The following is a 27,289-nucleotide window of genomic DNA, read 5'->3' as shown; positions in this document are numbered from 1 at the left end:
ATGTTTGGGTCAAGTAGTCTGCGATTTATACGAAGGGCAAAGGTGCATGTTTTACCCCAATCAAAATTGAATTTTAGGAGGAACACCTAATTTTACTGTCTCTTCACAATCATATACTTCTTCATGTTGGTCAGTCAGATAAAAAAGAATATTTCTAAGAAAGAATAGGTTTGTTATGACCTCTACAAATTTTAAAGAATAGTTGTTAAAATACTTGTTTTAGTCTATAAATCCCTGAATGTCTTAGCACCTAAATACATCACAAACTTATTATCAGTGTATCAACCCTCCAGACCACTGAAGGTCTTCTGACTTGTTTGTTGTCCAACAATTTTTAAAATCATTAATATTTCCTTTTGGTTTCCATTTTCCTATGTTTTTTTTGTTTCAATTTTCCCACATTTTATTCCAACTGGTTTTCTACTTGCTTTTATTTTCCTATGTTTTAATCATGCAATGCACTTTGCGTTGTCCTTGAACTCCAATGTGCTAAACAAATTTGCCTTGCCTTGATTAAAGATGCTTGCTATTTGGGGGACTATGTCCAAGTATATCAATTGAAAGGTGAGTGGAAGGAAAAAAATGTGGTAGGAAAAAAAATGCATAAGCAACATGGAAAACTGAAACCCCTGCGATATTTGTGAAGAAGAAAAAAAGGAATTCAAGTGTAAACACTGGATCCTTTTTTATTTGTCTTATGTGATATTTTGATTTTAGAAGAAACAGTACTTTATGCTATCAATGACTGTAAGCCAAATGTTTCAAAAATTAAAACAATGAAGGAATTCTAGTGTTAACCCCTGAGTTTCAAGTGTCAACATGAGTTTCCCTCAGTAAAATGGTGAAACACATGAACCTTCTAATGATAAAATTTATTGAGATGCACTTGTATCTTTCTATTTTTGCAAGTATTAGACATACAACAGAGCTCTAGTTGTTGTTGTTTTTTCCCCTCCCAGACACAGACACACAAACAGCAAACAGCAAAAAAAGGGCCAACACACCCAGCCAACGGGAACCTTACCATCACCTGCCCGGCAAAGCTCATCTTAGAGGCAGGCCGGCAGCTCAGACATCTGCAACGTTTACACACACATTTCCTGTCATGCTTCAGATCACCACAGAAACATTTAGTGTGAAACAAATCAAGACTTTGAAGCCAGAAGAAGGAGCCAGAGATCTAAATACAGCAGCGCCCTAAAGAGGAAGCTACAAATGGTTATCGGCCGACGAGCAGAGGGGGGCAAAAAGGAATCTCAGTCGCTGAAACGCCTTCACAAAGACAAGCGCGGCTGGAGACGTTGTTTTCTTCACTTGAACTTGAAGCAAAAAAAAAAGAAGAACGGCTTAATTAAAGTGGCAGGAAAATAGTCGAAGAACTTGCGGAATCTGACACATTCAGCTACTTTTATGATGCAAATATCTTTATAAACACGCACCTGGAATAATGTTAACAATCCAGCACATGAAACACATTTGACATAATGACTTTCTGATATTTAAGCTGCTCCTTAAAGACCCTAACCTGACCCTAGCCAAATGAATTTCGCTCCGCCTAGCTACACTCATCCATCTGGAACAGATCCATAGGAATGGCGTTTCAGAAGGCTGGGCCTTATCAAAAATCCTTGCATATGATTGGATAAGCCACTTGTCTGTCATCTTTATCGACGTGCTATTTCAACCACTCACACGGAAGCTAACCCGTGATGCTGATGAGAGCGACGCAGGAAAAAACAAAACTTGCCAAATCCGGTCGGGAGAAGGGCGAAAACATCGTTTACACCAACAAAAGCCTTCAGAGGCGTTCTCTGATGTTCTTTTAATGAAACAATATTAGGTAGATTGGACAACACGGAAGAAATAGCAGCATTAATGTTAACGCTTGCTTCCTCGATGCAAGCCGCCATTGCTGTCTAAATCAAAACAGTCTCACGTCACGGTCGCTTCTCCACTACGTCACATCTATGAAACTCCAGCCCTGCGTCCTGATTGGCTGGACAATAAAATTGGTTGGAGAAATCACTTTCTATGGGAGAGGTCCCAGATGGATGTGAGTGGAGCTAGGCGGAGCTAAGCGGAACGAAATTCATCTGGCTCGTTAGGTTATAAAGACCCCGCCCTAGGTACAACTTGATGTATAAAACGTCGTCATGACAAATTTAAAAGAAAAACTTTCTTTTTGCTATATATAACAATATAATTTAACATTGCGCATCCGAACCTGTAAGCTAACGTGTTTACCTGTTATGACCTTGGACGCAGAGCCGCAGACGCCATTACCGTTGTCATTGGCTGCAGGCTGTGGGGGCGGCGGCATGCTCGGTCGCGGTCTGGGTTTCGGGGCGGGCTTGGCAGGGCGAGGCAGAGATCCAGTGGGGTTTAGCGGCGGAGTATCAGGAGGAGTGGGAGTTCTTGGTGGCGATGGCTCGGGGTCTCCCGGCGCGGGCTGGTGGGCTTGAGGAGGCTGCGGCGGTGGGTGGCTCGGTGCATGGATGAAATCTTTGCTGGAGTGACGACGAGACGCGAGGGGCGGGTGACAGGGAGAGCCGGGCGGCTGGGGGCTGCTGGACTGAGAGGCGAACGGGCTGGGCTGTTTGGGCGGAGGTGGCGCCTGCTTTTTGGTGCCTTCAAAGCAGACGATCATAAAGGGATTTGTTAGTCATGCCCCTCGAAAGTTTTTTATAGTTTTTGAAGTTACAACCACCACCTTCATTGCATTTTATTGAGATTTTATGTGACAAGTCAACACAGGGTAGCACATAATTGTGAAGTGGAAGGAAAATCGTCAGTTATATTCAGCAATTTTTCTAAATTAAACTCTGAATGTGGGTGTGTAGTGAATTCATACTCAGTCCTGCCAGAATCAATACTATCCCTGCTGAAGACATGAATACCCGCAGCGTGATTCTACCAACACCGTGCTTAACGGTTTATTGATTTATTATTATTTGTTAATTGCTGAAACTTATTTATCATTATTTGTTAAATTTGATAATTGTCTGAAATAAATTCTTTTCATCATCATCATCATCATCATCATCAAAACAGTGTGTTCAGGGTGAAGCAGAGTTTTAAGCAATGCCTCCCCTCCCCCCCTGACTATTTAGTCTGCAGTAGAGGTGGACAATAATTCAATATCAATATACATTGTGATATATCTTTATCCAATAGAGGTTATATGACATTTCCAATATTTCAATATACATTACAGTCTATGATTATGGCATCTGCCACTGACTGACGTTCTGGGTTTTATGTAATTTAATGAGTTTTTTTTTTTTTAAAGCAAATATTTCTAAAAGTTGGAGGAGTTGTTTAAACATAGCACAATAATTGTAAAAGTTTGTACAGGCATCTGTTCTGGGCATTCTTTGCAGTCTTTCTGAGGCTTTTATTTTGTTCATATCGATATTGTAATTATATCGTAGAGATGAATTAAGAAATATATTGTGATGTAAGTTTTTGCCAGATCACCCAGCCCTAGTTTGCAGAACCACCTTTTGGGGTATTTCTTTGCCACTTTTGTAGATTTAGAGACCTAATTGTATCTTCTCAGGAAAATAGATCAGTCAGACATGATATTCTATGAACAGTGATTTACAAGTCTTGCCACGAATTCTCAGTAACATTTAGGTCTGGACTTTGACTGGGCCATTCTAACATGAATTAATTTAAATTAACTAAATTAATTGATTGAACACTTATGTGGTGGCTCTGGTTGTATGTTCAGGGTCATTGTCATATTGGAATGTGAAAATCCTCCCTAGTTCCATGTTTGTTTTTTGCTTTTTTGTTTTGTTTTTTGCAGCATCAATCAGGTTTTTTCCTCTAGGACTGGCCTGTATGTAGCTCCATCCTTCTTCCCATCAACTCTGACCGAACGTTCTCCCTCCTGAGGAATAACATCCCCACAACATGATGCTGCTACCACCATGTTTCCCTGTAGAAATTCATGTTCCGGGTAATGTGCAACGTTAATTCCCCCCCCCCCCCCCCACCACCCCCACAAACAACTTTGTGTGTTTGCAGGATCTGATCAGGTCACCTTCTTCTGCAGTTTGCTTTCGCTAAATCTCCAAATAAACTTATTTGTGGAGCGCACTGCTAAAAGATAGCTGGTTATATCAAATACTTTGATTTAAGGGTAAGACGGGCTACAAATGCAGCCCGGTCCGTTATTTTCTTTGCTCCCACTTTATGTTGCTCACCACATAAAAATCACAATAAACAAGCATTTCGAGGTTCAAGAGGTGTGAAAACCTTTGCAGAGAGCTTGCACACTGTTCTCACCTCTGCGGACCATATGTGGACTCGGCCCTCTTGACCCCCCCTGTGAGTGCGGGGTTCCGACCGTAAGATGAGGCGAACCGTTCCTCTGCAGAGGAGGGGTGGACATGGGCTCACGGGCGTGGCTGTCGAAACACAACAGGAAAAAAATAATAAAACGGTGTCATCAGTATCCAACTTCCTAAACAACGAGACAATATTACAGGTGCAAAAATCAAAACAGTCATGCATACAAACGACGACGGACACATATTCCATCCAAATAGATGACGATGGGAAAAAAAAGAGGAAGGACTCGAGTAAACAGAAATTTAGGTAGCAAGATGCAAAAAAATAATAATTATTTAAACCAGGGAATGCACACAAAACATTTTCAGTAATGTGCTGCATGCAAAATTAAGAAGCAGTTAAGCACTGAAACGTGCTGGTGAGAAGCACAGGATATCTTTAAAAATAGGTTCATCATCATAGCCGGCAGAAAGCAGCAGAAGAAAAAAAAAAGAAGAAGCTCATGATCAAAGCGTAACGTGATTATCATAGCATTGGATTCTTATTTACTGAAGCCAGATCAAATGTTGTGCGTGAGGCAGAGATCATTATTTAGAGAGAGATCCTGAGTGGTTCTGACGGTTACCAATCACACGCAGGGAAAAACATAAAGTGTGGACGGGCTCCGGATCGGTTGATTGGCTGCGAGCAGACGGAGTACTGTTGCGACCTCAGCTCGCTCCTTACCTGCTGTCCTCTGCGCTGAGCTGCGTTACAACCTGACGCTGCACTGCAGCTGCCTGGACCCCACCCCCCTGAGCCTCACCGCCACCACCAGCACCAGCGGCAGCGCTCAGACCCGGCTGCTGCACCTCCGGAGTTGGCGACTGAACCTGGGGGGACTGCGGCTCGGGCAGGTAGGGACCCCCGGTTTCCAGAGGGGGCAGTGTGGGTTTGAAGGTGGGTGAGGTTAGCTGTGTCTGCTTTCTATTTACAGTGCCGGTTCTGCGTGGAGCGGGCTCCGGATGTTTGTTAACAGGGCTACGAAGGAGGGGGAAAGGGGAGAGAGTTCAGGAGGGCAAAACCAGACGCCAACCAACAAGAGTGCCGGAGACCGAGAGAGAGACAGCGAGGGCAACGAGAGACGATGCGAGACGTACAGAGAGAGAGACGGTACTTCCTGAGTGCAGCGAAACCAGCCCAGGAGGAAGAGCCCAAAGAGGACATAAAACCACATGACAGTCACCTTTGAAACAGCAACAATGCGCCGCGCTCTCACTGCCAGAACAAAAGATACAGAGGCGACACCAGAGATACAAAAAGCAACACAGGAAGCCCACACAGAATATAAACCTACAGAGAGACCTAAGCTTTAATTGGAGATCAAAAAAAGATGACAAGAGTACAGAACGGTAATACAACGAGATATAGGCAAAGAAAAAAAAAAATCATGTCCCAACAATGAAAGTTATATAAAATAGCAAAAACAATGCTTCGTTACCATGAATATGACACTGTAGGTGATTAAACCGCTGTGAAATCTCGCAAACAAGTCAGAAACAAAGTGCACGGACAACAGAAAACATCATCCCTTCTTTCACTGCTCAGTAACTGAATTCATTAAAACCTACATCCCGCTACGGTGCAGTTTTGAAGTCTGGGTTAGGCAGATCTTCAGTGGGCGTCTCGGTGACCGTGACCGACTCGTCGGCCACTACGTAAAGGGCCGACACCGCCGGGCCCCGCGACTCCTGCCTGCTCAGTGTCTTGGGGCGGGACGGTAGGGCGAGGGGCAGGCTGAGGCTGGGGTTGGGACGGGACGAGTACCTGTCTTTACGGGGCGTGTGAGCGTCCCCCTCATGCCCAGTGCTGCCGGGGCGCTTCCTGTCCAGCCCGGGTTCCAGGTCTGGGGTCGGTGGGTGGCTCGGCATGGAAAACATGCCTGAAACATTGAAGTCCACCTCTGAAAGAGACAATAGATGATGCTTATTATCATATTCATGTCAGGAACACCACAACTGTTCATTGTCCCATGTTGTCACGTTACAACAACAAACCTCATTGTATTTCACTAAATAAATATGCATGCCACTTCCCAAATGTGTGCATAAGGGCTAACACGTAAGAGGAAGGTGTTCTGCTCAGGTCAGACCAAAGGTGATCTTTTGGGCCTGCATCCATAACAATATCTGTGGAGGTAGACTAACGCCGCAAATCACCCTGTACATATCATCCTCGCACCAAAACAGGTTGGAGGCAGCCTCATGATGTGGGGGAAACTTTATGTGCACTGATGGTCTTCATGCAATCTGACTCAAGCTTTAAAGAATAAGCAACACTTTTGAGACTCTGGATATGCAAAGCTGGTAGAGACAAACCCAAAAACACTTGCAACTTACACTTACATATCTGTAAAACTCGATTCCTAGTAATATCCACCTGTATATTATATTGGGTACATATCCAGCAGTAAATTTAGTTCACAATACTAGTTATCTATATATTATACTCATATGACAAATCTATCAGTAAAATTCTGTTTATAATAGTATTCATCTCTGTATTTATTCAGTACATATCCATGTCCTGTACTTATGGAACCATTGTTTATCCTGCACTTGCTGCTATTGCACTTCTGGTTAGACCTAAACTGCATTTCGTTGCCTTGTACCTGTACCTGTGTAATGACAAGAAAGTTGAATCTAATCTAATTTAATCTAAAACTATGACTGCAGTGGTTCTGCAAAGCCTCAGGGGAGCCGAGTAGAAAAAGAAAATCATCTTATTAGTCAGATTTTTTTATTTGTGACAAGACTAATTACCGTGCCTCATTTCTTTCTGCTTAACAATTATGTGATACTTCGTGTCGATCCATCTCATGAAATCCGGTGGTGCTGGATTGAAAGCAAACCACTGTCATCTATTTTGGACTTGTCCTTTAATTATCCCTTTTTGGAAAGAGCGGTCAAAGATTTTAGTAGCGGTCTCTCAGATCGACGTCCCACTTCAGTGGGAGACTCGATTTCTACGCGGCCGACCGTGGGACAACGTAACATGTAAGGAACGATGCTTGTTTCAGATTCTTAGCGCAGCAGCCGAGAATCCTGTTTCCAGGAAAAGGCTTAATTCCCAAACACCTTCATCAGAGGAGTGGTTTGAAATCTTCTACGACATATTGAAGATGGAGAGAATTACTTACTATATTAGAAACAACAGGATGCTCTTTTGAAAAGACGGGAGCGATGGATTGAATATATGACACTTATAACTAAAAGGATTGGGCTTAACGGTGTACTATTTAGAATGCATTACCAGCAGGACCTCAGAAGTGTCTCTTTCTTCTTCTTGTTTGTTTCTCTTTACACTAGAAGGCACATCCAAGTGTTCTATTTTTATTTATTTCTGCCCATGTAATCTAGTTTTTTTCCTGTTATTTAAATTTGTAACCATGTTCTCTCCATCTTTTTTTCTTTTCATGGTAGATACATCTCCACTGCATAGAAAACATTTCAACAACCCCCAGTCAGTCGTGGCGGTTGGCCGTTCACACTGAGCCTGGTTCTGGTTCTGCTGGAGGTTTTTCTCCCTGTTAAAGGGGAGTTTTCCTCTCCACCATCACAACATGCTTGCTCAGTATAAGGGATTGCTACAAAGACATCGACAATGCATACGACTGTCCACTGTGGCTCTACGCTCTTTCAGGAGGAATGAATGCTGCTTGTCAAGACTTGATGCAATCTACTGGCTTTCCTTAGATAGGAAACCTTTTGACCAGTCTGTCTGGAAAATTTTAATTGAATTTGTCTTCGTAAAGTGCCTTGAGATGACATGTGTTGTAAATTGGTGCTATATAAATAAAATTCAATTGACATTACCAGCTTCACACCTCATGCTACTATGATGGGGTGAAAAAAAGCTTAATACTTGTATATTTTACAGAGCAGAGTGTCCACCATGTAGGTTCTATATTTTACGACTTCTCTCAGTCACTCTTACGTTCTCATATTTCACACTGCAGTGTTTTTTTTGGACAGTGATGCTGCTGCTCTGTTTGTTTACATTCTACGTGTTTTTCTGTCCTGTATTTAATGGTTCAAATATAAAGCTTTAAAGTCTCAGCCTCAAAGAAATTTCGAATAAAAACACAAGATTTTGTGCTTGTACATGTCACAATGATTGGGAATCATTGTTATTTCTAACACAAAAAGGAGATGTTTTACCTTCAGGGAAAAACCAATCAGCATGTTGGATGATTGGTTCGATGATGGCCACAACGTGGACAGACGTAGCTGCTGCCATCTCTGCCAGCGTCCTGAGTTTTACCATTGCAAGAAAACAAAAAGAAGAAGAACACAAAGCCAGCCATAAGTGTGTGCACTTTGTACTGAAGAGCACTACGACTAAGAAACGGTCTTTTACCCCTCTGTTTTTGCCCAGAGCAGGTTTGGCCCCAGGACGATGGCGATGTTGCTGGGAGTCATTTTATTGACCTCACTTTCCTGAGCCAGTTTAGCCAGGAACTTCACCAGGTACCTACAAGCATAAGAAATATATAAATATATATAAATAAGTATAAGAAATTGTTTTACTTTGGCAATACATTTTATAAACTGGTAAATGGGAGACTTGCACTCCCTCAATGTTGACTGAACGAAACATCTATTAGAGTTACCATCACACTAATTGACCAGAAGTAACATATACTGTCTAGAAATGTATTTTAAATCTACAATTTAATAACATAACCACATGTCTAAAGAGCCTAATACGTCTCGATAGTTGAAGCTAGAGCCTGGAAATGCTGTCACTTTGCGTACTAGTTGCAAATCAAAACTTGGGTATTGAACAGACTTCTGTGTGCTGCTAGTTTAATGACATACACATCATGAGAAATGCTAATAAATAATTTACATCGGCAACATTTGATATGATTTATAAGAGTGGCCGCCATATTGGATGCTGAGGTTGGGACTGCTCCGAGACCTCTGGCTCCGTCTGAATACATCCAATTATAGCTCATAGCTCCTGTTCCTTGACCATTCATGGGGTCAAAATTAAGAACATCATCGTGGGGAGGAAAAGAGCTTTGGACATAAATGCTCCATTTCCTACCTCCTTCCTTACTGACTGCACTATTTGGACAGCACTTATCATGGTGACCATTGACACACTTCCACTTTGGCTAAAGAGTCCTTATCCAATAGAGGAATTCGGATGGAGCCACTGACTTTCTCCCAAAGAGAAAGCAACATTATTGACTTTGTTGCAATCTGCAGTTTCACCACTTGGTGTCACTATATTCCACAGACAAAATCCAAGGCTTGCTTTGACTTCTGATCTTTTCAAAGTTGAATCCTTTTTTCTATAGCTTAGATTTAGGAGCTATTAACAAATCTATCTAAACAGTACTTAAAAACAGCAAAAGATTAACTGTTTCATGGAAAAGCCATGGCACGAGGATAAAATAAAATAAACTTTTGTACATTCCCTGGAGACATTTTTTGCGAGTAGGCACCTTTTAATTGAACAGGCTCAATCATGTTGCATTTTCATTTGGGTTTTGCAACATTTCTGGGAAATTGGCTGACTCTAGCCATCTGAACTTTAAAAGTAAGCAATAATATTTTTGAAATCAATTGGAAAACTCACAGGAAACCAGTGAAGAAATACCAGGACTAGAGTTATGTGTTAAGGCTCTTTAACATCGGTTATAAGAGGAGTAAAATTACCTATTCTGGGGAGATGTTTTGCTAGATTTACAGTTATCTGCTCTTTCACCAAAAAATACTGCCACCGCTTATTGTTATTCTTACATTATAACTAAGTCTGTGCAGTGCCCCTTGATTCCATGATCCATAATTAAATTATTTCTGTTTCTTTTACTATAAACATTATGCAAAAAAAAAAATCTGTAGTTTTTTTTTTTTTTTTTAAAAGAACATTTGAAGCTCTATTGATGTTATTTCCAAACATTTGTTCCAGCATTCTGAAACATAGCTGAGGATGCTCATACTTGAAGTTAGCTTTGTGAGCCTTCGGCAAATGGTCACATGTCACCCAAAGAGCCTGAAGCCTCTTGTCGGAGTCAGATATGCTGGAAACACCAAGAACACAGTTGCATCAGCACCAGGAAAAATGTCTTTTGCTAGATAGTAAACATCACATCTGTGTTTGTGTGTTTATGCTTCATTACTTGGAGGCCTGTATCCATTCATCGTACAGGCTAAACGTCATTAGCGGCTCGGGTAGTTCCCTGAGGTAGGACTTCAGGGCTCCTGTAAAAAGTACAAAAAATACTATGAGAAACAAAAAAAAAACACACATCTAGAGCAGATGGCTTTACTGTTGATTAAACTGCAGTGGAGGTTGTACCAGCGACTGCGTGTGGATCTGAGTAGAACTCCTCGAGCTGCGAAGTGGAGCAATCCAACGCTGCTTTCAGCTTTTTAAGCTTTGAAGCTCCAGCAGCGATCCGGAAGAGTCCCTAAGAGGAACACGAGGAAGAAAAAAAACAAAAAAAAAAAAAACATCAGCACTGATTAGTATCGACACCCAGCTCTGGTTAACACCTTAAAAATTCAAGAAGCCAGAGCTGGACCGGGAACAAGAAAGGAGAAGTAGATATCTGTCAGAAACAAGAGAGGAACCGTTCTGTTACAGACAGAACCGTTTGTCTCTGTTTAACTGAGCACCAGACAGACAGCACGATGGTTTGGTTTCACTTCATAAAAACGCTTTAAATCACGTTCTACAGGGAGTCCAGCAGCACTGTTACATTTAAAGTGTGTAAGTGCAGAGAGGCTAATGGGTAACAGATGTCCACACACATACACAGGTTTTATTCCTGCAGGGCCAAGACTAGCCGAGCAAAACTTGGCAACAGATGTTTCCAGACCATAGATGCCATCATTTCTGGAGCCTCATCTTCTTCCAGCTCAAATGGAGAGGGGGATTTATTATTTTATGCCCACAAATTCATATCCAATTTCTGGTCATTAAGTGTCAACTTTAGCCCCACTTTACTGACTCACGGCTTTCCTTCATCCTTACCTCTTCCCTCATGCCAGTCTCCAGCAGCATCATGACGCAGGCCTCTAGTGGCAGAGCGATCTCTCGGTTGCTCCTCTTGAGGTGCTCCTCCAGCTCCGTGCCGAATGCGGGCTTCTCCATCCACGAATCTACAGAAATTAAATACGTTTTAGAGGCAATCAAACTATACACAGTGGCTAATTTATGTGCCGTGGCTTTTAGTCAGACCCGGACGACCAGTTACAAAAACACTTCCCCCTTAATCAATTTTTTAAATGCTGAACTCATTACAGAAATGAAGTTGCATTTTTGTGGCTCCATTTAATTTTTCTCTCGTTTGTAGGATTCTAAGTTTCTAAGATGCTTGTATTTGCACAATATAAAACATGTTTATGACTAATAAACTTAAAAAAATTATGTAAAATGTATCAGTTTAAAAAAAAAGAGCTAATTTTGAGTTTAATGCAGCCACATAAATCAAATGAATTACTGGAAAATCTGTGTAATGCTTAGAGATGATCTGACATAATCTAAATATCTAGAAATGCTAATATTTTACAATCAAGAACCATTTTAATTCAACATTCAATATTTGTATTATAAATAAACCACAAGCATGGATTAGGGTCTTAATCAAGGCATTTTTGCGTTATGATTATGATAGTCCGTGACAAAACTCAACTCACTATCCCTGTTTTTGGTCGACTCTCTTTGAGTCCCAGCAAGCTGTTTGGCTCCATTTTGCACAGCCAATAAATGTATTTCAGGCTCTACATAAACATTCGTTGCTCTAACAAATATGGGGTTTTGCTTTCACTATCCAAACACTTTCACATTGACAGAGGCTGTATTTATAGTTGTGGCCGCTTCGTCTCTGTCCGTGTCAAGTGACCTGTTTGTGCTCAGGTAATGGCCAGCATTTTGGCAAAACTGCGCAGAGATCAGCTAAAATGTAAAAAAAAAAAAAAAAACAACAACGTTGTGACTTTAAAGCAAAACACGTTTTATAAACAGAAGAAGTTTTTCTGTGATTTTCATATATACACACACACAATTCACCAAAATCACACCCAAATATGCAACAAGCTGAATTATCAGAGAGCTATCAAAACTGAGAGCAAACCTGCTAGCGTTAGCCTAGCGCTAACAAACAAACTAGCTGTACGTAAGATCATGCAACTATGTCAGGAAAAACATATTATGGGTGTATGAAGTGTGAAGCTGCTGATAAGGAATATGTCCGTCAGATATATGGTTGTTAAAGTTTAAGTATTTAAATAAATAATAAAGCATTTCAGGTGGCATAATGTCAGAACATTGTGGCAGCTATGCTAGCCTAGTCGACCCATGTTGGAGCAGTCTATTGAGTCTGATTTGTAGAATCTCCACTGGGGACAAAGTATCTATCCATGTCAAAAAAAAGGGACAAGAAAGTCTGCAGACACCTGAGTTGTGGTAATGGTTCAATACTGAGGAAATGTAGGGTGTTATTTTACGCCACTTCAAAGCTGTCACATTTTCGTGGCCTTTTGTTTCATGAATTATTAGACCAGGACTCGGTATCAGCAACGTTTTAGCCGTCGCTTTGACCCTCTAGAGCTAAATTAGTGAAAACGAGCTGCGGCAACAGAACCATGAGGGCCTCAGCCACATATCTGATCCAAGATAGATATCAGACACCCAGAGCGTATTGGATTGGCCCCTACCCTAGCAGTACTACGAGAAAACGTGTCATTGAAATCATCAATCCATCCATTACCTATACCCGCTTGTCCTTGAGAGGCGGGATACACATCAGACAACTATGATTAATGGAGCTCGGTTAACCTTAGTGACATGCCTGGATATGAAAAGAGAATAATCTGCCTCCCAGCCTTTTTTTTTTTTATAAAAATAGGGTTTAATGATTGTCTTATCTCACCCAACTGATAAACTGACAGCTTTATGGTTCGAGTGGTTTCATTTTCCTTTTTCAGGTAGAACTCCCTCCTCTCGTGTTTTTCTTTCAGAGAAAATTAAACTCACATAATTTCACACAAAAAGCTACTTAGCACTGATCTGATGTTCAGCAGCAACCTATCTCACTCGTGTGCCTCTGAGTCGGACCATTTTGACGCTGCTGCCCAATAAAGCAAACATTCATAGAGTCACATATTTTTTGAGGTTGTATTTGTGCAGATGTCTTTACCTTGCTGCGTTTGGATGTTGGGAATAGCTGCTTCAAGAGCAGCCAGAGACCTCCTGTGATACTCTGCCTGGGCTTCTAATAACTGCAACACACACAAATACGAGACGTTGCCATCCAGGAATCATCCATTTGGATTCTAAGATGAACTATTTCACTTTGATGCACTCACCATGACATAGTAGCGTGCGTATTCACCCTCTTTTGAGGCAAAGCTGTACATATCTGCAGACAGCTGGTCCTGCAGGATAAATGAAGATTTATCAATCCAACACACCAAAACGTGACAGCATTCTTAACCTTTGTTCAGTACATCAACCATAAACTCCTCATTACAATACTAATGAACCCCAGATGACAAAGTTTGACCTTTGATTACACTGCAATGTCTGGCCTGGCCGTTCCTGTTACAGAACCTCCTTTGTTCGACTGCTTCATTAAGCTGAGGAATGTACACCTATTTGTTCTGATAGGCCCCCATATCGTCTATATACAGCAGATTACTCCACTGTTAATGGTTACCTTGCATATTTCCACTTTATTAAGAGCTTCGTCCATCTCATCCTTGAGCGAGTCTACCTTAGAGGTCATGGCCTGGTTGTAGGACTTTGTTGCCTGAAACCACCTGAAGGACACACACGACAACATACAGCCAAAGGCAGATATTTAGGTACACTGTATACAAAGACACAACCTCATCTTCCTTGTTATACTGAATCAAATATAATCTAGGTCTCTTTTTTTTTTTTTTTTTTTTTTTTACCTGTTTTCAAATTCAGAAGTTAACAAACAGCGTGATCGACTTTAAACAATTTCAGAAAGCTCAGATGGTACCGACACGGCTTTCTAACCTTCATAACGTTTGGGGTAAATGAAGACACGACTGTAAATGTAATTTAAGGCAACACCTGAAACGTACTGCTTTGTTGTGTTACATCATATAAAAAAAATCTACATCTAATATAAAATGTAATCAGCCCAGAACGTTGTGGACCGCCACAAATTCCAGATGCCTGAAGGTGTAAATAATGTTTCAATTATTATATTCAAGTGTAACAGTTTGGGAGTATTAAAACCATTGTCTCTCTGTCTCAAAGATAAACATATGTTGGTAAAAAAAAAAAAAATCTGCAAATCAACTCCAGAACAAAAGTCAAAGACCTTTTGAAGAAGTTGGCTAAAGGTGGTAAGAGTCATTATCCACAATTAAACAAATCTACCAACGTGGCCACTTAGAGAGAAATTATCCATTTCTCTAAAAGCAACATAAAGCCTAAGATTATAGTTTCCAAACAAAAAAATAATAATAATTTGTGAAGACATGGCCCATGCTTGGACGAAGCTAAAAACTCTTTCTAGCCATATTGGCCACTTTCACAGGTAAACCAGAAACATTTCCAAGACTGAGAACACTGTGCAAAGTAGTAGTAGCAGTATCATGTGGGTAGTTGTTCTGCAAGAGGGACTGATGCACTTCACACACAAAAAAAAAAAAAAGATTCATCATAAGGAATGAACATTGTGTGAAAAAAATTTCAGCAACATGTAAGGACATCATTCAGGAAGTTAAAGCTTGGGTATAAATGGGTCTTCAACATAGACGGTGGCCCTAAGCATACCACTATGGTAGATGCAAAGTGGAGAAAATGTCTTTCATTTCAACTGCATTTACATGATCAGAAAAATTTCATCCAAAATGTGCCCTTTTAATTAAAATGATGGCAACAATATACAGGTCAAGTTGAAAATGTGAAAACAGCTAATAGCTTAATAAATATAGATATAGGCATCCGTTTTTAAGCAAATGCACCTCGTCTTCGCCGAGTCATAGTCCAGAACCAGTTTGGCGAGCTGTTTCCTCTGTTTCAGTATGTTAGGAATCTCCACCTGTGGGAAAAAAAGAAAAAAAAACATTCAGGAATCAGGAGAATCAGGCATGACTAGACAAGCATCATTTCACTGAGAACAACTTTCCTGTGAGCGTGTGAATTACACACCCCATTTAATGCTACAGTTCATAGAACAACTGTTACAGAGCAGCTGCATGCCAGATCCTGAGTAATTTGTGGAGCATAAAATGAGTGATGATGTGTGTCTTTTTTATTTATTTTTTTTACCTCTGCCAGCTGGTTGAGAGGATCCAGAATATCTCTTTCAATCTGCAACTCATGCTGCAGAAGTTCGGTGGATAACCGGCTTTCTGTCTCGCCACACACCTCTAACATCTTGCTGCAACACACACAAACATATGCTAAGTTGACCTCTTTCACAACTTTTCAGCGAATGGAAAACGTATTATTATCCCAAGAACCCATTTTCCCATTTTGTCAAGTCACAACCACACAGTTTGGGGCATTTCTTTGTTGTTTTTTATGCTATAGGCCAGGGCTAAAAATAGTGCATAATTGTGACGTGGAAGGAAAAGGGAAGCTTAGATTGAAAATTGTCATTACGAATGGAAAAACAATCTGAAGGGTGTGGTGCGCAATTTTCTTCAGCACTCCTGAGTCAGTACTTTGGAGAACCACTTTGTAGAACCAGCTGCAAGTTTGTTGGAGAGTGTCTCTATCAGCTTTTGTTTATTCCTCTTTACAAAGGGGGCTCAAGCTCACTGAGAGCATCGGTGAACATACATTTTTTAAGTGCTGGGACAAATTTCCCAATTTGATTGAGATCTGGAATTTGACTGCTGAAGCATTCCCACAGCATGATGCCGCCACTTCCAGTTTTCATAACGGCGATGCCCAACATTACCATTTTCCAACCGTGATTTCCAAGAGTCGTCTAGTCAACAGATTTTTCCACCTGAGCTGTGGATCTCCCCAGCTCCTCCAGAGTTCCCACAGGCCTCTTCACTGTCTCTCTGATTAATGCTCTCTTTGTCTACGTTCACACTGCAGGTCTTAATGCTCAATTCCGATTTTTTTGTGAAATCAGATTTTTTTGCGTGTCCGTTCACATTTCCAAATATAGGCGACTTGTATGTGATCTCCTGTGTGAACTGAATTAATTCAACCGAAGTGTCCCGCATGCGCACTCGAGGACGCGATGACGTCACACGTAGCAAGCATCCTCAGTGTTTGCGGAAGTAAACATGGATTATAATGCTGGCGCGCATTTTGCGGTCATTAATTTTATTTTCTAACCAGAGCTTTCTCTCCACTGACTTCTCTCCTCATTGTAGTCCGCTATGGGTGTCGTCTTTCTTCCTGCTTCTGCATAGCAGGATGCAGAATAGTGACGTTTGTCGAGTATCGGTGACGTACAGGTCGGATAAATGCGACCCGGCCGTACAGACACAGGTCGCATTTGAAAAGATCAGATACATATCGCATTCAGGACCACATATCCAAGTGGCCTGGGTCGCATTTGAAAAAAAATCAGATCTGTGTCGTTCAGTCTGTCATGAAAAGATCAGATCCAGGTCGTATATGGGCAAAAAAATCGGAATTGGGTCACTTCAGGCTGCAGTGTGAACGTAGCCTTGTCTTGCAGTTGTGTCATACTCTTTCTATTATTAGATGATGTATCAAGCAGAGCTCTGGGAAATAGATTTTTTTTTTTTAACGTAACCCTGCTTTAGGTTTCTCCACAACTTTACCCTTGGTCTTATCTGCGGTCTTCTTGGTGTGCTTTGTTCAATAATGTTCTCTAAGAAACCTCAGTGACCTTCACAGATCAGTGTAAAGGGAGTTAACACATAAAATCGCATGAAAATACATTTCACTTTATGGCTGCAATGTGACAAATAGCGGAAAAGGTCAGAATTTGTTTGTTATTTCTCACCCAATCACACTCTCGTCCCCCAGCTGAACACCACCTTCCTGCATGGTCTGGGAGAGCCCCATCAGCGGCAGCTTTTTCTGCAAAAAGGCATGAAAGCAAAGTTAGACCCTTACCAAAAAAAAAAAAAGAACTTGAAGTTGACTTGTGAACGAAGAAAAGTCAAACAATATTATGTTTGGATATTCTAAGTGACAACGATACTGACGGGAATGGCAAAGCAACAAGAGACGTGATTCCTGCACTGTTGTTTTTTGTCTGTCTGTACTGTTGGTAGGCAGCACTGAGTGTAGCAGCTCTGCTGGGATTGTAACGTTGGCAGCAAGCCATTTTTCGTATCTGCGGGTTCGGATAAGAAGAAACACCATGTGTCCTCTGCACAAGATGCCGACCCCCGTTACCGTAAACCCTAAAAAAGGTGTGTCAGGGCCGGGATTTCTGCACATGCCGTCCATGTGGAACAGAAGCGGCAGTAATGTTTTACAGCCAAACACTCAATGTCTATAACGTGACCTGATAGTAAAGTTGTGTTTCGTTTAAAGTTCAGCTCAGCGAAACAGAGCAAAGGCTAACGGGGACAGCGCATTCTTCTCACATGTCTTTTCTCCGTGTCGGTGCCAAGTTGACCCTGCAGACAGGACACCAGCCTCTTGTGCGTGTTGTGCGACACAAACCGCACCAGCTCCATCCGCTTCTCGATCTGCATGCACGCAGGAGACAAAATAGAACAAACAACAACAAAAATTATTAAAAATGCAAACAAAGAAAACAGTAGGAAAAAGATCAGTGCGCCGGGATGAAGGAAACATAAAGCTTCCATCTTTCCTGTTCAACAGATACGACCCAGGTGAGGGCTGCAAATCAACACGCAGAGGCTGAATAAGCACAGATTCATCCGTGAAAAAGTTTCCATCCTGTCCTTGTCATGGGGACGTCATGGAGGATCTGACTGTGTCCCGCAGCAGAACAACATGCAGCTGTTAGACAAAGACACAAGGATGCGGCAAGAGGGAACGCAGAGTGACGAGTCCTCTCAAATGAGGTGCAGGGAAAGCTTTTCTGACAAACGGTATGAGAAACAATAGCAAATACATTCATCATATTGACTGCAACGCTGCCCAACAGGTTCTCCATCTTCAGCTGGTATTACACAGATATTACCTGCTGTTTTACATGCCTTGTAACTGGTCTTGTAACTAAACAGTATACATTTTAAAAGCCCTCTTTCGACGTCAAAACCTTTGCTGGACAACTTAAACCAGTAAGGTTTAAACATAAACTCACTTTAGATACGGTTTGTTGCTTTCAGGTTTTCTTTCCATTTTGATATTTTGTTGTAGCTCATTATCAAAACCCTCCTAGTAACAAATCTCCAAGTGCAGCCGCTTCTAGTGACATCACATAAGGCATGAGACAACTGATCAGTTTGTTACATTTTTGTATATTTATTGGGTTTTTTTTTTCTATTTTAATTGCTGTTCTTAATAAAAAAAAAGAAGTACAACTGTGGTGGTTAGTCAGCAGGCAAAACAATGTGTCATTTTTTCTAAATGATTGCATTTCTTTCTCTTGAGGTCTTGACAGACTAACGTTTGCGTTAAACCACAAATGGCTGCGTGCCTGCTAAATATGATCTTCCTCTTCCTTTCTCGGTGTAAACATCCAGCTGCGTCTTCAAGATCTGAGCCCATTCGCTGTCAGATTTCATCATCTTCCTTCACTTTTATCCCCTCTAATTCATCGCTCCCTTTAAGAGTGGGCGATGGACATTTCTGCTCTCCTCCTTCTTTTCCGCCTCCTTTCCTTTCAGCCAAACCGCCGCTGGATTCCACTTCCTACCCGGGATCCACAAGATCCAATCCCAAATTAGCTGATCCCCCAACTCTAGGAATATCTGGCGATAGCCCCGGTTAGATGCAGGTTTCCAACCATGATGTGTGCCAAGGAAGGAGAGAGAAGGCAGAGGTCAGAGAGTCTGCAGTGTGGGCGAGACGGCTGGGCGGGAAACACATGCTGATCACAGGCTGTGTCTTTGGAGCAAGTTTTGTCTGAGCGTACGGCAAAAGAACACAAAGCAAACAAGGACAGCATAGAGTGGGTTTTCTCGAAGATATTCGGCTACACTGCAAAAACGGTACTAGAAATAAGTAAAATATTCTTTAAAATGAATGTATTTGTCCTTGATTTGAGCAGGTAAATAAGATAATTTGCCAATGGAATAAGATTTCTGCACTTAAAATAGGAACAATTCATCTTTATCATCTTATTTCAAGTGCAGGATGTCTAAATATCTTATTTTAGGGGTCACAATACTCATTCCATTGGCAGAAAATATTATTTACCTGCTCAAATCAAAGATAAATACACTAACTTTAAGAACATTTTACTTATTTTAGATCTGTTTTTGCAGTGTAGGACTTTTGGTCTCATCACGTCTTCAACCGCTGGTTTTACTGTCCTCCCAAAGTTATACCTTTATTCTTGGTTGAATAAAGATCCCACCTTCAGATGTAGAACACCCTGATAAACTGCAGTTTAAAAGTTAGAAGAGAGAGGAGAAAAAAACGTGGAAAACCTCCTGATACAAGTCACAGACAAGCCCACAATTACCAAAATCGAACAAAGATGACTGCTATCACACTGCTGTTGACATAATGTCGTAAGATTCACAGTCACTGCCAACTTTTCTGTTTTTTTTCTCCCCAAAAGCAGGAGTGAAAACTGAGCAGAACGAGCTGCTGACCTCTGACCCACAACAGCAGAAAACATATAAATCTCAGTGAATCACTCCCGAGCTCATGTGGATGGGCTTGTTGGGTTTTCAGGCACGGGTTCGCTTTGGTCGACTGAAAAGCTGCGTCACCAAACTAGCTGGAAAATGACTGACCCGCTTGGCAGAGGACTTAACGGCCAGATTATGAAGATAAGCATGGATCAGAAGCAGCATTTGTATCTAGAAAGAGCTTGGAAGAACAGTTGCTTTGGTTGGAAGTGGAAAGTTAAAAAAAACATACAGTAACCAGCTTTTTTTTTTTTTTAAAGTCTAAATGTTCAAGTGTTTTCATGTAATGTTGAACAACAGAAAGCCAAAAAAAAACCAAAGAAAACAAGCATTTTTCAAGGTTTTTCTACTTTCTAGAAGTGTATTTAGGTTAAAAAAAAGACATTTTATATTATGGCAAAGCTGAGATGATGTTATGGGCAATGTCCATCAAGCCTTATGGGTGATGAATCAAAGCAGACAAGCCTATATTTTAACTGAAAAGTTAACACATGCACTAGTAAGTAGGATCCTATCGTTCCAACTATCCAACCGTCATTTTCTGCTTATCTGAGATCAGATGGGGGTGGTAAGAAGTCTAACAGGGTTTCTATTGCTTCTAGTGATGGGCAGTCGCTGGAGAGTTGGCAGCCCTTGAGACTATTTTAGGTGCTTTGTGTGGGAGCGCACTGCATTTCGTCCCGTCCAGGAATTGAGAAGATTCCTTTTGAGACTGACCCTCACCTCAAGAATGCCTGCACCTCCGAATAATCGCCTTGGTAAAGCGATGAAAACACTTTGGATACTTTGCTTGCGATAAAAGAAGCTGTGTTGTCCTGCGAGGGTCTCGCATTTCAGAACCTGCCTCGGGAAAGGGCTCAATCCTTTTCAGTGATCCGAATGAATGGAAACTGCACTAATAGGTGGACCCGCCCGGACTTGGTAGCTTCCTCATAATCTAGTGTTGGCCCGCCAACTGTTGGGAGGAATATCAGGGGCTGGTGCCAAGCGAAGGCAGGGGCCTGGTCTTGGTGATTCTCAGCATTGTTTCAAAGAAAAACGATTGCTTGTTCTGCACATTCCCAAAATCTGGTTCTTCAGTCAGATGTAATTTCCTGATATAAAAAGTGTCTTCTCTTGTCAGGCTTCCTCTGCTAGCGGATAAAACTGCACCCTCAGTTCTGTCCTCTGTGTTCACGACTCTCTCTGATGTGAAAACAAACCTCTTTGAGGATTCCCTCAAAGAGGTTCGTGATGTCAAAGTCCCGCTGTCTGTCTGTTGGCTGGAAATGTTACCAAGACACAAACCTTCACCGAAAGAGATCAAAGGTAATTTGCCAGCAGAGAAAACACATGAGGCCGCTTTTATCCCCAACATAAGAAGGTAAAGCATGGAGAACAGGACCCAAACGGAAGCAGAAGATACAGCGCTTGCCTTCGATCTGAGCAGAGAAATGTACTTCTGAGGGGGGACAGCAGAGCATATTCGTAACCAAGCAAGATTTCTGAGCGCGAGAGCGTAGGTCTGAGTGAGAGCAGTTTCTGAGAGGAAAAACTAAATAAAATAAAAATGCATGCTTTTAAATAAAATAAAAATGCATGGACAAATTATTAGGAAGAAAAATATCCGGTTAGCATCACAGGTTTAAAATGTGAAAGTTCAGAGCTGGAGTTGATGGTTTCAGTTAATCTGTCAAAGTGGAAGTTGGAACAAGCAGCAGCTTACTATAAATAATAGATGCCAACACCGTGTTTACCAGAACGATGCTACTGTGAGGCGCCTCGGTTTGGTTTGTGTAAGTGACCCAACAGAAACAGCAGCAACTTTGCAAAGACATCCGTTTTATACTGGTAATAACTAAGATAAACGACGCTGATCTGGCTTGCAAGATAACGGCCAGGCCTTCTTAAGGTTTACAATTCACGCTGACAAGCAGGTATATATCTAGTATGCAGACTGAAGAGATTAGAGTGATGGTCACGTACCCTCAAACATTTGACTGCGCTCTCTCTTTTCAATTACAAGAGAGGAAACGACAACTATGAGAATAGGCTTACTATAAATACAGCGCCGTTTCTAATCAAATGCACTCAACCGACCATCAGCAAAAGCGATCCCCTCTATAACAGCAAGCCGTTTGCTCATTTAGGGCATGCCGGTGAGCATTTTTAGGGAGTCAGGCAGGAAAGACATCTGCAATGACCTTAGAGAAGCAAGTCTTGATCCCTAGCAAACTAGGAAGATTTAAAAGACCACGTCCAAACACGTTAAAGGGTCCCTTACACAATGTTGGAACTATGGCTAAATATTCAGTATATTGTATTAGATCATCCACATAGTTGATTCTTTTGTAATCAAATGCTAATTAAATCAATAAATGTGTTGAAATAGTTTAAAAGCTAGCTCTGTGCTATGCTGCTAATGGGATATCCGGCAATTCCCCCAGTGAACACATAAGCCCGTTCATTTTCCAGAAAGAGCGAAATGTTCAAGTGTTCACTCCCTCTTCTGTACTCTGTAGCGACCCTTTCACTGTTTCACTAGTTTTTTTTTGTTTTTGTTTTTTTGCAGACTGTTCTCAGGAGGCGTCCGGCTAACAGGAATCTTTCGGTTTGAAGATGCAGGACCAACGAGTTTTACAACCTGACTGCTATCACTGCGATTTTCAAATGGAAACCCACAGCTAAGGAAGAAACCAGCGTATCAAAACAACGCAGAGAAGCTACAGTTTCGACTCGCCCAGAAAAGAGTAAGTTCCTTAGTTTATCTGAGTATACATCAGCAGACATGGGCGGACTGGCGTATAGGATTACCGGGGATTTCCCCGGTGGGCCAGTGGGTTAGTGGGCCGGTTGTTACTGTTAAGCCCGTGGAGGTGCCGTCCCGCTCGGCCCCAGTCATGCAGTGCGCTTTTGTTTGGTAGTGCCACGTTTCCTCAAATGCCTTTTCTACCTCTCCTCCACTTAAAAACAGATCTGCTCAGCCTGCGGCCACGGAGCGGACCTGTAAACACAAGAAAGAGCGTTCCAGGCCCGGGGATCAGTTTAACTCTAGCGCCTCATGACATTCCTCTGTGGAACATAAGGGCTACCTGTCAATCAATGTAGATGTACATAAGTAGGGCTGGACAATAAATCAATTTAATCAATTAATTCAAATTCACAATTTATGAAGAATTCATTTTTGGAAAATTAGGACTTTATTTTGCCAATGCGCTCATTTGACTTCCATGAGAAGAATAGCATGCAATGCCTAATATATATGTTTAGGAAAATATATTGTCAATATATTGTAAAGAGGAAACTTTTCTACCATAAGATGAGACACTTTAATGTATTCCTAGTTTGAAGTTACATAAGTGAAGTGAAGCCTGTTCTTAACTCATTGTGTGAAACCACCAGCAGCAAGCATCTTGTTATATTTTCATTGTTTACAACGGCAGGGCCGCCATCTTGTTTTACAAGCATGTTTCACAGCTTGTATTTAGTTGTACTTTGAATTCAGGTCAACTCCCAGACAAAGTGGTTGAAACGAAAGTTTTTAAAACAATTTCTTTAATTAGTTTTGTGGAATGAAAAGGAGGGAATCCATTATTTGAATTTGGTAAAATAAAATCAGAGCTTTTATCTTCTAAGCCAAAAAAAAAAAAAAGGTCCACATTGACCGTGAAGATGGAGCCGCAAAAAAAAAACTATGAAACGTAAAGGAGGCTGTGAAATGCTGAGATATGAAAGCTCTCAGTTATATCAGAGATCTTACAGGCCTTACCTAGCACTGTTTATTGTAAAACTGAACGTACAATTAAAGTGAGACTTAAGGTAAGTTCACACCGAACGCAAACAAGGCCAATTTGATCACCTGCCATTAGTAGCTTGACATTTCGCCTCTCTCTCGCAAACAATCCATGCTGACAACGCAGCCATTTCTCCCCTGCCCGCTTCAACGCATCATCAGATATGAGAAGTGTCTATCAGCTTGCCTGTTCAACTCACCGTGACGGAGATGGATTTTACCGAGCGAGAACGGTGCCGGCATGCAATGTGGAAAGCCAAACAATGGCGTCAGCGTCCCTGGGTCCACCAGATCCTCCAGAGAAGCACCAGGTTCGGCGAGGACCACCACCTGTAGCTGCGTTTGGATGACGGTCACCTCCGCCGGTACTTCTGTCTCTCCAGGACCCAGAGAAGAGCTGCTGTCCCTCGTCTACAGATCCCTCTGGGACACGAGCTACAGTCGCAAGACGCACTTTGAATCGTCCTGCTACTGAAAAGCGCTTCATAAATAAACTTGCCTTCCCTTACAGGAGTCTTGGGTCAGTAAATCCATCACTTCTCTATAGAAATATAGCCTAATCGTATTGTCTAAATATGTAACATAAAACATTTTTTTTGCTTAAATAAATGGACGAGGAGCCCCCCTAACGTGACGTGAATTGACAGAAGATTTCCTTTCTCTATTTGCAGTTTTTTGCTCTATTCACCCAATTTGTGACGTTTGCATCGCTCAAAACACGTCGTTCACATCGCAGACAGTTAACTCGCTCCTGAGCGGGCCTTTAAATAGCGATAACATTTAAATCGCTCGCTCCATTCGCCTTGTTCGCATTCGGTGTGAACGCACCCATAACCTTCTTCCTGCAGAAACGAATAACTTGAAATATTTGAGATTAAAGAACCAAAAGACTTTGGCGGGAAAGGTCCTATGGACAGATTTGATCGAGTAAAGATGCTGGGCCGTATACACAACGTTGTTTGATGAAAACCTAACACCTGATTCTGAAATTTGATGCATCTGGGTGGTGGTGATGTAATGATGCGGGCTTGTTTTGCAGCCCCAGGACCTGGGTACGCTGGACTCATTGATTGGCCCAAAGTATTTTATAGTCAGAGGAGAAGCCATCTGCCCAACAGATTTGGACAATGATCCAAAGCACAGCAGAAAATATACAGAATTAGAATAAAAACTGAAGTAAGGTCCAGTCAAAAATCCAGAGCTCAGTCTGACTGAAATGCTGCAGCGGGACCTTAAGAGAACAGATGTATAAGGAAATGACTTCGAAACTAAATGAACTGAAGCAGCAAAGTGAAAAGAAATTTCCTCCACAGCAACAAAAGCAACTGGGAAGTCATTTCTTTTGGGAAGTCAAGTCATTTCTGCTAAAGGTGATTCAATAAGCTGCCGAGTCATGGAGTATAGCTTATCTTATGATGACATTTTGGGAAAATTTAATGATTTTCTCCCACCACTTTTATTCAGTGTGACGTCGTATCGTTACATGGCAACAGATCAGATGTGCATTCCATATTTTTAAATCAGGTTTGTGGAAGTGTGATGATTAATGGAAAAGAAGAACTGTACTGGACTACATCATAGATGTTTGAGGTGTGAATTCACATCATGTCACCGCTATCATATCTATAATGCAACATGTGCGAGCTGACGTGATCCAGAGCGACTGACGTTTTGTTTCTCTCACCGCCTGGCCCAATGCAATACCCGCTTACCATATAACCATCAGATGTGAGCGTTGCAAAAGTATCTGCCGCCCACAATTTGTATATCTTATCTTAAGTTGTATTTAAATACTGAGTTAGGGAACCGGTTCTAACCTGACGCCCTTCACTTTGAGATCAGGAAGGCAAGGGTACGCTCCGCTCTGGCAGCCTCCCAGACTCTCCCACTGAGGCAGGACGAGTCCAAACAAGATAAATGCCTTACCCAATGCAAAGCACTATGGAAAATACAAGTGAAGAGAGTACTATGACAGCAGGGAATAACAGAGTCAAATTTCACATTTGACCAATCGTAGAAGGGGGGGGGGGAAGCTTGTGGGAAGTGGGTAAGGAAAAATCAGCCCTTCTGGTCTCATGCTTGGAAGATGAGAGAAAAACATTTCCAGGCAGTGTGATTATATTGCAGTGCTGATACTGATTCCCTGCTGCACGTGTCAGTAAACTGCACACTTTACTCGGATCCCTGCAGATGTAAGAGCGGACTATAAGCAACATTCGACCGAGTGCTCAGCGGACATCCATGCTGAAGTTCCAGTTTTCTTTATGTGATGAAATGCAAGAACCTGCCTGTGTAAATAAATTGCCTTTTAATTCAGTTTCATCACTAGTAGGACAATCCTGGCATTGGTCCAATGGCATTCCTTTAACTAAATCCAAAGTTTGCTGGGCGGATACAGCTCCCATCCGAAACTAAAGTAACCACCTGGTTTTAACCAAGCAAATAGCTAAAGAAGCTCCCATTGGATAATCACCGCCTAGATGTTTACGTTTCAGGGAGCAGGACTGTGATCTGGGGTCGGGGGATCATGGCCAAAACTGAGGTCCGCCTACTACCTGAACATGCAGAATGAGAAAGTAATTTAATTTGTCAACTTCTTCATCCTTGATGTTTCAGACATATTCCTAGACGACAATGCCGGGATTTATTGAGCTCAAAGAAATTGTGAGGCTCAATGAAGACACACATTGAGAATCGTTGGGATGTGATAAAAGAAAAATGTTTCCCGCCGTCCATCTCTCCCACCGTCTCTACAAAGATCTTGATGATGCATGCATGCAGCTGTGGATATAAATAAATGCTGTGACAGTGCAGAAGTCTACTAAGGGATGTTGCAATCAAAACTAAAGGCGGTACAAAGGAACATTAGAGTGACTTTTTTTTACTCAGTGCGCCATAAATATACCGTGACACTGCACAATAACCACTTGCAACATGAATGAAGAAAATATGGGATACCTGAGATATTACAGAAGTTGGCTGCCAATGAGGCTGAGTGAAACACTTCCAACACAAACTGGTTGTGTTTTACGTGTATCAGCAATCTCCTCCATATGTCTAACCAGAGGATCAGGAGTCGCAGCAGTGGTGGACCAAAAACAAAAGTAGCGCTCTAGCATCCATAGTGGCCAGTTAAAACACTAGGGTCTCATGCAGTTAACTGTACCCACACATTTATACATCGATTTGCAGATCACTAGGAAACTTGTTGTTAAGTGCCCGGCCAAAAGCTCATCAAAATGTGAAAAGCTGCAATGAAACCCACACCTTTCCAACTGCAAGACGACTACTCTACAGTGAAACATGGTAATGGCTCCATCATGCTGTGGGGTTTATTTTTCTTCACATGGGGAAGGGTGATTTTCAGCAAGGTGAAATGAATTATCATCAGTAGCAAAAAAAAAAAAAAAGGGATAAAGAGGGATTTCATTTCTTAGCAGTACATCAAGTCCAAGCACGC

The 27,289-nt window shown here is 41.7% G+C and overlaps 1 protein-coding gene across 3 annotated transcripts in view; it reads right to left on the bottom strand.

Moving 5' to 3' along the window:
• Positions 1 to 27,289, bottom strand: part of arhgap17b (Rho GTPase activating protein 17b) — a 36,641-nt gene that overhangs the window by 1,734 nt on the left and 7,618 nt on the right. Inside the window, exons 3-20 of one of the 3 annotated variants that reach the window (XM_036148089.1) lie at positions 17,871 to 17,975; positions 17,279 to 17,355; positions 15,610 to 15,721; positions 15,303 to 15,379; positions 14,015 to 14,117; positions 13,665 to 13,733; positions 13,496 to 13,577; positions 11,329 to 11,456; positions 10,651 to 10,762; positions 10,472 to 10,553; positions 10,292 to 10,372; positions 8,698 to 8,811; positions 8,499 to 8,590; positions 6,106 to 6,241; positions 5,026 to 5,319; positions 4,294 to 4,415; positions 2,245 to 2,628; positions 1,025 to 1,076 (exon numbers count right to left, since the gene is read on the bottom strand). In XM_036148089.1, the coding sequence (XP_036003982.1) occupies positions 1,069 to 1,076; positions 2,245 to 2,628; positions 4,294 to 4,415; positions 5,026 to 5,319; positions 6,106 to 6,241; positions 8,499 to 8,590; positions 8,698 to 8,811; positions 10,292 to 10,372; positions 10,472 to 10,553; positions 10,651 to 10,762; positions 11,329 to 11,456; positions 13,496 to 13,577; positions 13,665 to 13,733; positions 14,015 to 14,117; positions 15,303 to 15,379; positions 15,610 to 15,721; positions 17,279 to 17,355; positions 17,871 to 17,975 (2,178 nt within the window). In that variant the 3' untranslated portion in view covers positions 1,025 to 1,068. The remainder of the gene's footprint in view (positions 1 to 1,024; positions 1,077 to 2,244; positions 2,629 to 4,293; positions 4,416 to 5,025; positions 5,320 to 6,105; positions 6,242 to 8,498; positions 8,591 to 8,697; positions 8,812 to 10,291; positions 10,373 to 10,471; positions 10,554 to 10,650; positions 10,763 to 11,328; positions 11,457 to 13,495; positions 13,578 to 13,664; positions 13,734 to 14,014; positions 14,118 to 15,302; positions 15,380 to 15,609; positions 15,722 to 17,278; positions 17,356 to 17,870; positions 17,976 to 27,289) is intronic. The other 2 variants (XM_036148088.1, XM_036148090.1) reach the window with 2 other exon arrangements.

The sequence above is a fragment of the Fundulus heteroclitus genome, chromosome 16 (assembly GCF_011125445.2).
Source record: "Fundulus heteroclitus isolate FHET01 chromosome 16, MU-UCD_Fhet_4.1, whole genome shotgun sequence".
Classification (NCBI taxonomy): Eukaryota; Metazoa; Chordata; class Actinopteri; order Cyprinodontiformes; family Fundulidae; genus Fundulus; species Fundulus heteroclitus.
The sequence above is the reverse complement of the archived record's forward strand: the minus strand, read 5'-3'. Positions and strand labels throughout refer to the sequence as shown.